Source organism: Octodon degus, unplaced genomic scaffold (genome assembly GCF_000260255.1).
Source record: "Octodon degus isolate 3935 unplaced genomic scaffold, OctDeg1.0 scaffold00146, whole genome shotgun sequence".
Lineage (NCBI taxonomy): Eukaryota > Metazoa > Chordata > Mammalia > Rodentia > Octodontidae > Octodon > Octodon degus.
Window position 1 is genome coordinate 5,100,926 of NW_004524722.1, and position 11,500 is coordinate 5,112,425.

Consider the following 11,500-nt stretch of genomic DNA (forward strand, 5'->3'; position numbering starts at 1 on the left):
GCTTGCCAGGGAAGCGCTTATTCTACTGAGCCATCTCCCCGGCCCACTTTTATTTACTTTTTTAGAAAAACAAAACTACTCTGATTTCTTTTCAGATCATATAATTCTCTATTAAAAAAAAAACTGAAAAGGAGATTGAATATGTAAAGATCATGTGTCATACTCCTTGTAGTAACTTTGTAGAGGCACTGACGTTCACAGATGAAAGGAACTATGCTTTGTACATGAATTGATAAATGTGTTTATAACAGAAGTGTAGAGGGAAGAATTTTGAAAGTGCCAGCACGGTGGCACACAGCTTTAATCCCAGCAGTCAGGAAGCTAAAGTGGGAGGGTAACTGGGAATTCAAGTCTAACCTGGGTTACAGGGTGACTTCAGGATCACCATAAACAACATAACAAGACACTGTCAGAAAAGAAAAAAATGAAATGGGAAGAGAAAAACAACTTGGACTCAAAGAGGATGAATTGATGATAAAATAAATTGTAGGAAAAAGGGATTCGGAATTCTTACTACAAAAAAAATAATTTATTTATTTATTTATTTTTGCGGAACCAGGGACTGAACTCAGGCCCTTGTGCTTGCCAAGGAAGCGCTTATTCCACTGAGCCATCTCCCTGGCCCCGAAGGAAAGAATTTATAAGTAAGGATTAATGTACTGAAAGTGGTATGGGAAAAACAAACAAAATTCTCATCCACTTGATAATTACTAACTGGTAATCTTTTACTTTAAGGAAGAGAAGCAGAAGAAAAATTAACAGCAGTTTTAAAATTGTTGAACTTTTCTAAGATGAAATAAAGTGATATGAGTTCTAAGTCTGCACCTATGTTAAAGAACACACGGAGAAAATGGTGATGGTAAATGTATTTTTATTTAATAACTTATTCATAAGAAATTCATGGTTTGTCCATAAAGTGAACTCCAGTATTAAAAAATTAAAGGAAACAAACATACATATGGGTCATTTAGTGCATCTGATCAAAAAACAATACTAAAAGCAAAAGATATGTAGTTCAATATATTTATTTAAGTCTCTAGAAAGACATAAATTAGCCTATATTAAAAAATATTCTCTGAGGTCATTTGGGTAGAAAAGATGTCAAGGAAAGGATATAAAAGATCAAAAAGAAGCATGGGGTTGATGCATATGCTCATTATCCTGATCTCAGTGACAAAGTCAGAGTTGACAAAATCATAGTTCTATGCAAACGCAAACTTTATGAAGTTGTACCCTGTGTATATGTGCAATATCAGCAAAAGTTGTTTAAATAAAATATTAGCAGGATAAATTGATCCCAGTGAGAGAGTGTGGCACCAGGATAACTAGCCAAAGGTATCATCGTGATAGTAGAACTAGACCTAGAGCTAGAATACACTAACTTTTCAACATTCATGTTATGCAATTTAAGTAACTGTCAATCTCCATAATTTTTATATTATAAAATACTCTATTGAAGTGATTAATATTTTAATTTAAATAAGCTTAACATTCTTGCAATATTTTGTTCGGTTGACATTCTCCAGCATAATCACATTAACGGTTACACAAATTAGAAAACACATGTTATATAAATGCCAAATTTTCTGAAAACACTACCAAGTGAAAGTGTTGAGGCTAATTTGATAGAATCCTAAGGGTTTCATTAGAACAGATCTGAAATATTATCAAGTCTGACTCTTAAGAGCTAGTTGCATTTAGATTTCTGGTATTATCTGGAAAAGTTATGTTTCCCTTAATAGAACTGAATCTTTAAAGAATGAGGCTGACTTTTGTAAGGTAAGAAATACAGCTTTCCATAAAACATGGTTGGGGAAATACCACAATGTACTATAATCAGTATTTCAAATAATCAATTGACTTAATTAATTGATCTTGATACTCGGCCCCCTCCTTGAGATGACTTCAGTTATCAGGGCTTTCTCTAGGATTGAGAAATAGCCAGAAATATTTTAATCCTGTGAATCATAACTTTTTGGGGTGGAGTATCCTTAAAATGCGGACCCGAATCTCTTTGGTTTTGATACTGTAGACAATGGGGTTGAGCATTGGAGGCATAAGGAAGTGCATGTAGGAAAGAAGCATGTACACGTGAGCTGGTAGCTTCTTTGTGCCAAAGCGATGGATCATGGACAGGCTAACCAGTGGGGTATAGAACAGAAGTACAGCACAGATGTGGGAGATGCAGGTGTTGAAGGCCTTGAGCCTGTCAGCATTGGAAGCAATGCTCAGTACTGTCTTTAAGATGAGCACGTAGGAGAGCAGAATGAGAACAGCGTCCATTCCCAGTGTGGAGAGCAGGACAAAGAGTCCCAAGCCACTGTTGACCAGAGTGCTTGAACGGGACAGCCTCAGCACATCAGGGTGCACGCAGTATGAATGAGACAGAGCACTCACAGGCTGGAACTGAAGTCTGCCCAGGAGCACAGGCAGGGGTAGATGCAGGACAGCACTTCGGGTCACAACAGTGAGCCCAATGGCCTTGATGCGCTTGGTCGTGAGAATGCTGGCATAGCGTAAAGGCTTCTGGATAGCTACACAGCGGTCAAAAGCCATGGCCAACAGGACCGCTGATTCAATGACAGAGAAAGTGTGGATGAAGAACAGTTGTGAAAAACAGGTTGAAGCTCCTATCTTCCTCTGGCCCAGGAGAAAGACAGCTACCATCGAAGGCAGTGTAGAGGCTGAGAGACCCAGGTCAGCCATCGACAGCATGGACAGGAAGAGGTACATGGGTGTGTGGAGGCTGGACACAGACTTGACTATGTACATTATGGTGATGTTGCCCAGCACAGAGAGAACATAGATGGAACAGATAGGAATAGCTGTCCAGCAGTGAGCATTCTCCAGTCCAGGGAGATCCATCAGTATGAAGAAGAAGCTGCTAGCATTACTGTTTCCAGGAATTGCCATAACTCTGGAAAGGGATTTCCCTGCAAAATTTGCAAATAAAGCCAAAGAGTATGTTAGCGTAGTTTTTTCTATCTTCATGTCCTTCATAGTAGCCACTTGCTCTTGTTTGAGAGTGAATATTACTGTTTTCTTATACTGCTGAATTCCAGTCCTTTACAGGGTTCTATTATGAAATAGTACTGACTCATTTCTGAGATGTTTTCTCTATTTTTCATTGATATATTTGGACCACTAAAATGAAGAATGTGCACAAAGGAAGGAGGAAAAAGAGAACACCCTTAAATCTCTGCCTTATTTCGAAGACACTTCAAAGTTTGAAAGTTAAGGTACAGAAGCCCCTGCTGAGCACTCAGGGCCCCTGTGCATGAACCAGACTGTTTTAGTACAAGAGCACTTTCCTAAAGGTGAATTGCATTTCGTGGTTAGATGGCAGAGTTGAAAATGAGCAATTATTACTGAATTTGAATCCCTTATACCAGGGATATCTTTTGTTCTGAAAGGAGCTTGAGGTATTACAAGTAAAAATTGTGCCAGAAAGCTAAAGCTATCAGGAACAGTTGGACTTTGATGTTTGCTTGCTTTTAATTCCTTCTTAGTATTTTCTACGTGGTCCTCTCTAAAAACGTTGGAATACCTGGTATGGTTTAATGAAAAGTAGAAGGTATAGACAATATTTGTAGCTGGAAACAAAACACACTGTCCACGGTATCTTCTGCTATCCACTAAATGTTAGGGAACAGCAGACAGTATGTAGCCTCAACCTTTGAATGTGTAATAATCCCGAGTATGCTTGTGACAGAGCTGAAGAGGGCACCGGCCACAAGGTAGATAGAAAGTCTTAACTGTGAACATTCTGCTACGTACAACTCACTCATCTGAAAACAATCCCACTTTCTGTCAAAAAAAAAATTACTAAAGAAAAAAATTGAAAATGTGATTACATGGAGTGCAAAGAAGACCATGGTCATATATCTAACCTTAGTAATGAGTAGTGATTTCCTGTCTCAACATCTACAAAAATGTTCTTAATGTTGGAGCATTCAGTGTCTTCTTGGGAAGTCTGTTATGTAGCATGTCTGACCATTAAAAAACTTTACTGTATTATATATTTTTCAAAACCAATGAATTCTAATGATACCCTATCAAGTCAGGAAAGACATGGGCAACACAAAATCCACATGACAACTGTTAGTCTAAGGAACTCAGAGGGAGATTCTGGGAAGAGCAGCTGAAGGGATCAAAATTGAAACAAGTAAGTAGGTAGAACAGTGAATAAATATTACAGCAATTCTAAAACAAGTAGTAGAAGAAGAAGAAATGTATTTACACATAAATAAGACAAAAATCTTGATATTTAAGAAAAGAACAATAATAGAAAGAAGAGAACTCAATTCTGGTGAATATTCCTTTGTGGAGGATTGGGATTCCTGTTAAGGATCCTGAGAAAACTCTGAATATTTGTTACAGGAAACAAAGGAGAACCACAGACATTTTATTCATGAACCTATCTCTGACAAGTTTTACGTGGAGGTTGTTACCCACAATGTGTTTTCAAAACATGGAAAGGCACTTTCACCTCCAAAGTTATTTGCCAATAAAATGAAATTTTCAAAAAATGGAACAGTTGCCATTTCATTTTAATGAGGCATTAGAGATTTAACAATCCCAATAGAAATTTTATAGAATACCTTGATTTACACAGCAAATCCTCTCCTAAACCATAAGGGAGGGGACGAAATTTTAAAAGACAAAGTCCCAGAGGCAGGCCTGAGGTTATGTGGCAAGACACTGGAGGATCCACAAGTGAGAAAGACTTAGGTCTGTCTCTTTAAACTTCACCATCTAATGCATCCTAGAAGAGAGAGCCTGCTATACTCAGTCACAAACTTAGGTGCCTGGTATTTTTCTTACGTATTTGGCACAGAGTCTCACTACACAGCTTGGACTTGTAGTGATCCTCCTATTTTCAGCCTCCCCAGCGCTGGGATTTCAGGTGTGCACCACCATATCTGGTCCAGTTGCTGGCTCAGCACACCCTGGGGGTAGGGGATAGTGGGGTATGTGGTTCTGGGGATCAAACCTCAGTCCCTTCACTTGCCTCAGCAGGCGTTTAGTACACAGAGCTTTCTCGCTAGCCCTGATGCCTGGTATTTTCACCCCACATTTGTCCGAAAGGATAAAGCTCCCTCAAACAAAAGCCTGTGTAGGCAGACATAGGGATACTAGAGTTTCAGGGACAGGAAAGGAAAGCAGCGTAGGAAAAGGAGCAGCCCCTATATTTCATTAATTATATTAACTTTGTCAACATAATTTATTCAGCATAACTAAATGCCTCCTACTACATCCAGGCACACTGGGGCTTTAGAGAGAGGTAAGGATGTATGTACAGCCACAGATGATGGAGTGTAATTTTCAAAATAACAATTAACCTGTCATAGTCTGGAAATCAGGTGTGGAGAGAAGCGTTCATCCCTAGTGACCTAGTCCTGATGCTGAGGGGGTAAGGCCTTGGGGCAGGGATGCTCCCGTTGCTTGCATTCATTTGCCTGAATTACTCCTGTCACAGAAGTCTCACACAAGGTATTTTCAGCTACAAAGTGGAGAGTGAAAATGCTTTCTTTTCTACTTGAACTTAAAAAAACACTCATAAATCATATGCTGAGAATTTCATAGCCATCTTTAAAATGTCTACTTAGTTCACCTTGTAACATCCCTGGAGGGGGAGGGACAGCAGGATTGAAAGAAGACAACTAAGAGTCTCAGAAAGCAACTAACTCAATTGTGACATTTAATTTCATAAGTGAGGTACTGTACCTTCCTGAAATGCTTTTTGTGCCTTGTGGGAAGTGTTGTGAATCTTCACTCAATAATTTAGCCTCTAGACATTAGCTATTCCAAATCATTCCAGCCTGTTTTGTGTCTGATAAAGTAAAACATTTGTATATTCACTATAATCCCAGAGTTTTAGTTTTATTTGTTTATTTTTAAAAATAATTTTATTGAGGGGGCTGGGGAGATAGCTCAGTAGAATAAGCGCTTGCCTGGCAAGTGCAAGGGCCTGAGTTCAATCCCCAGTTCCGCAAAAAAAAAAAAAAACTGTCTCCATCCTCAAAATAAAAAAGTGTTTAAAAATAATTTTATTGAAAAATAAATATCAATGAGACAGTTTCAAAACAGATTACTAGCACAGTTTCAATAATACATTGCATATTGTTGTCTTAGTGGTTATTTATTGTACAAGATGCAGCCATGATATCCTGTTCACAAACACTATTGGAACAAATCTCTATTCATTGAATTAAGAGAATGCAGCTGTATATCTATGCTATTTTGAATATACAGATACAAAATGCTCCTTCATTTGTATCCCACTTTTTTGGTAGTTTTGTCAGGGAAGGGTATTCCATTATCATTTAAATATTGTAGGTGCATGAATTCAGCAAAATATTCTAGTATAGTCCTGTAGTCCATGATATATAGTAGTGGGTTTTCTATAGTACTGGCAATGTCAGAAGTTGTTGACGAGCCTTTTACAGCTCAGCATATCAGTTTAGATATTGTTTTTGGATGGTTAATGTTCAGTCATTTAATATTCTGCATAGAGCAGTGACACATGGTTGACATTGATCTATACCTAGATGAGAGACCCAAGTTGCAAAACATTCAGAGTTCTTCAGACATAAATGCTAAAATGACAGGAGATAAAAATGAATGCAAGGACAAGCACCCTCTTTCGGTAAAGGCCAGAGTTTGTTGGATGATCTTGAAAATAATAATGTACTTTCCTTCCTACTTGCCTCATTAAGAGCGGCTCACAGTAGATGGCAGGTTTGTTGCACAATGTCTGGTCTCTATTGAAGACCGTAATTTGCACGACTTTTAGATTTATGAGAAAACAGTTTAAACTTTCTGAGACTAGGATTGTTACCCATGCAGTGGCACCCAGAGTTTATTGTCTGAGAAGTACAAATAAGGCCTATACAAATACGTTGCATGAATTCTTCAGCAAGTAATGCAGCAGTGTTTTGTTTCTCAAAATGAATATTGTAACCTATGACAAATAGTATCAGTCCTTTAAACTATCACTTCAGAAATTAAATATCTATCATTTAACTCTGTGTTTTTGAAGTCCCTTTGGCAGCTATTGGTGTTGCCTCTAGTACAGTGCTCTGTGAGTTGGAAATCCTGTTTTAGTTTTTCCTTCTTCTTTTCATCGTTCTCTCTTCGTTCCCTTACCGTTTTCTTATATCAGTTATTCTTTTTAATTTCTAGTATTCAATATAAATTAAAGTTTCACTTACATTTCATTTTAAACTTCAAAAGTAACAATTATTGACTGGTAGATGAAAGATCTGAGATTGTTTCACAAAACTGAAATTTATCTTTTATTTTAATTTTATTTTTTATCTATACATAATGATTCCACTGAGTGTGGAGAGCTGGCACAAGAACGTAACAATAGTTTTACTTCCCCTTTCTCTGTCCTCCCTTATTCCTTCCTCTGTCCCTTGGTCCCCTCCTAGACTTTATCTTATGAAAGCAGCAGAGGTGCTGTGTACTTTTAACACTGTCTCCTTGTCCTCAGATATCCGCAAATATAATTACAAGCCATGTCTAGGCTAGCCCAGGACTTCCGCCCCAGACACAAAAAGGCCTGCTTTCACTAACCTTGCCTAATACAGCTCCATCACTTACCGGACTCCAGCACAGAGACACAGCTCTGTGCAGGCTGATGAAGCTGGGCCTCACGAGGCCCTTTGCCTAGACCACAAAGACAGGCCAGCAGGTTTATAAATCCTTGGTCGGGATCTCCCTGGAGGCCCACGCGTAACCTCTGTGGGACTGGTGAGCAGAGCAACATTGAAAGCGCAGGCGCCGGACGGAGCTGTTTAGGAGGCTCCCTGGAGGCCTTTGCTAGATATTCAGTTTAGTACATGGTGGCTTAGAACATGAAACCAGCCCTGCCGGCCCCGCCTCCCGGGCGTGATGAGATTGTGCCCGGGGCTAGGATTACAGGCACGAGCCACCACGCCATGATGAGACTGGGTGTGGTGGCGCGTGCCTGTAATCCTAGCTCTTGGGAGGCTGTAAACAGGCAGATCACTATGAGTCTGATCCAGTAGTGAGACCCTGAGCACCCTGCAGACTCTTCCCTAAAATACAAATAAATAAATAAATAAATAAATAAGCAAACAAAAAGTAGAACATGAAACCAGTCATGACTCTTTTCTTCTATTCCTAGGTTGATATTATTTTACCTCCTTAGCGAAAGAAATCTTTTCCCAGGCCTTTGCTTTGCTGGCCCAAGAATATCTTGCACCATATTTAGAGCCCCAGACCAACAAGTCTTCCATATCCCCTCCCCATTGGTAAATGCTCTATATCTATTATTGTTCTTCAACTCTTTTTTAAAATTCCTTTTCCCTCCTTTCCTTTCCCACTCTATCCTACTCTTATTCGTCTTCCTCTTTGAAAAAGAGTTTCCTACTTTCTAATGTAGGAAGGAAACAAAATATAAAAAGAATTAAGTTGTGTTGTGTACGTGTACAAGTTTTCCACAATGAATGTGATCATTCTTGTGCCAAAGCTTGTACTACTAATTAAATGCTTGAAAATTACATAAAAGAAAATCCATATCCTCAAAAAAAATCACTCCTTTCCTTAATTCAGATTTTTTTCGTAAACTGAAATAAAATCAAGTTGGAATTTAATATATACAAGACTATTTCTCTGATTGACAATTAAAAAATGATCTGTCCAGATTTATTTCTCATTAATTTCTTTTTGTTATAGCAGCATATGGCTGCTCTTGAATAAGATTTTCCTTTTACTGTCTTTTACTGTCTTCAAATAAGCAGTTCCTGTTTTCTCAGGAACAAGTTTAAGGGTATTTTAAAGTATTCACTGGACACAAATGGAAGGAGTTTGAACTTAGTCTTAATCTGAGTATGTGGTCTTGAAATTGAAACTTTCAATTTCATAGATGTAGAGCTTGTCATGAGTGACTTAAGAAGTTAGATCCTAAGTTAGGAAGGAGGAACCAAAGGCCATCCCAGGAAAGCCATGGACATACAGGCCATCTCTGGTGAGCTCTGAGTCCCTGGCTCCACAGTGCCCTGGAGGGACTCATGCAATTAACACTATATAGTAACAAAGAACACTATATCGTAACAGGGAAGAAAAGAAAGCCATCAGCTTTGTTCCCTCTGAAAATTCTTGGTCTTTCTTTCTGTCTTTGGGGAACAACTGCATTAAAATTTTATTAATCAGTATAGCAGTAAAGATTGAGAGTTTGTTTTCTGAGGAGATGCTCCTGAAAGAGGATCAGTGAGCTAATTTGTGACCTAAGTTGTTTATGCTCCATACATACTTGTTCTACAGAAAAAATATTTTCACTTGAAGTACATTTTGGGCTGGTAGCAAAATAATCATAGGACCAGTATAAAAACCTTGAAACAGTTAGATGTTCGCCTTTTTTAAAATCTATTTTGAAAGTCTTTATATTTTTTTCAGGTAATTTTTTCCAAAGCACGAGTACAGTATCCCAACATAATTATGCTACTCATTACACTTTTAAATTTAAAAAACAAATGTAAAAAGTGTTCATGAAAAGAAGTCTAAATAAGATATTTTTTATCATTAAAAAGGAAAGTAAATGTAAGAGAACTTAGCTAGGTACAAGTTTCTGATTATTTCCTCTCTTCTGTAACAGTCATTTGAGCTGTGAACCTTATAGATCAGTGGTCTGAACAATGGCCTAAGTGTCCCAGTGGGCTGTTTGTATCATTGAAGCTTTAGCAGATTCACCATCCCTGATATACACATGGAAGGTGCATCTATCCAGGGACCCTACTTGAGCTTTGGAGCCCGGGACTTTTAAGGGTAGCTCCTCACATATCTGCTAAGTGATCAGCATGCACAAAACTTACATCTGACAAGTAGCCACAATAAATCAATAAATCTAAATCTCATGTTCACAAAGACTACTAGTCCAGTTTTTCCAGGAATTCTCCTTGGGTACAAGGGTAACATCATTACTCACTACCCGTTGTAGTATCCTAGAGTTGTGGTTCTCAGACTTTGGCCAAACGTATTGCTCTAGCTACAAACATCAGTGTAAGCTGAGTACAACACACTTGTGACCCGAGCTCATTTCTTCTAGCCCTCTCCTGTCATTATATGACTACACTGAGTATGTGTAGGAAAGCATTCATTCAGCTTTTTTTTCTTGAGTTTATCCCTAGCATGAATATGAGAAGGCATTTAGTCTCTATTACATGTACGATTTTATTTGTGGCCTGAACAAGAATCTTCATTGATTTATATATCAAGAACTTTACTTCCCTCTTATTTTGTTCTGAAACGTATTTTTCATAAAATAAGCTTTAAAAGATAATTTTACTTCCCCAACTACAAAAACTAAAGTGTCTAAGAATGAGTCCAAGATGACATTATTACATTTATCCATGAGTAAGAAAAGACAGATAGGAAAACAATTATCCAGTATTGTACTCAAGAAATCATAGTTATATTCTCTGTGGCTTAGCATCAGTCATATGAATAATTATGCCATTTCTTAAAATTTGCTTTATATAGGTGTTGTTATAGAAATTAGTTATCCAATATCATTCATCCAACTGGAATAAGAAAATACTGAACTTGCACTCAAACTATTCAATATCTATACTAGTCTAGTAGTCACAATTTGTTTGACATGAACTATGCACAAAAAAAAAAATGAACAGATGTTTCATATATAGAAAACCCATGTAAATACTAGTGCAGTGAATGGGGGCTATTGGATTTAAATGAATCAATATACTACAAAATCTAATGAATAAATTTATTCTTAAAAAGCTAAGGACAATGCTTTTGTATTGTTTTGTAAAAAACAGATTGAAAATCACATGAGGAGCAAAATCAAATGTACAATGAAATTTACGTGGTAAATTTTCACAATAGCTAAGGATAAAACAAAAAAATTATAGCCTGTGCAATTTGGAGGACTATGTGCTAGGAACTGTTTATGCATTTTTTTTCTATATCAATGTAGAGATACATGTAAGACTGCATACACGAATTAGGATGGCACATATGAATTAAGATATTAGTTTAATAAGATTTAAGTTACAAACATGACTTCAGATTTTTCTACTCTTTGTTTGAAGAAGAGTTTCAGGATTTTGTCTCGAATCTGCTTAGTTTTCACCACATACACGATGGGGTTCATCACGGGAGGAATGAGGAAGTGCATGTTGGCCATGGCCACGTAGACGTGGGAGGGAAGCCTGGGGCCAAAGCGGTGCAGCATGGACAGGCAGATCATGGGTGTGAAGAACAGGACCACCGCACACAGGTGGGAGATGCACGTGTTGAGAGCCTTGAGGCGCCCACCGTGGGAGGCGATGCTCAGCACAGTCTTCAGAATCAATGCATAAGAGAGCAGAATGAGGAGGAAGTCAAGCCCCATGGTGGACAGCAACACAAAGAGCCCAAAGATGCTGTTGATCCTGGTATTGGAGCAGGAGAGCTTTATGATGTCAGGGTGCAGGCAGTAAGAGTGGGAAAGCACATTGGAGCGACAGAA

The 11,500-nt window shown here is 38.1% G+C and overlaps 2 protein-coding genes across 2 annotated transcripts in view; both read right to left on the minus strand.

Annotated features, from left to right (window-relative positions):
• Nucleotides 1–1,965: 1,965 nt before the first annotated feature.
• LOC101559624 (olfactory receptor 51G2-like) lies at nucleotides 1,966–2,913 on the minus strand. Its single transcript, XM_004642099.1, has one exon. The coding sequence runs from the start codon at nucleotides 2,911–2,913 to the stop codon at nucleotides 1,966–1,968; it is 948 nt and encodes a 315-aa protein (XP_004642156.1).
• Nucleotides 2,914–11,035: 8,122 nt separating this feature from the next.
• Nucleotides 11,036–11,500, minus strand: part of LOC101560012 (olfactory receptor 51G2-like) — a 1,383-nt gene continuing 918 nt past the window's right edge. The window contains exon 2 of the mRNA XM_004642100.3: nucleotides 11,036–11,500. This exon is cut by the window's right edge and continues 4 nt beyond it. Within this exon, the coding sequence (XP_004642157.3) occupies nucleotides 11,036–11,500 (465 nt within the window).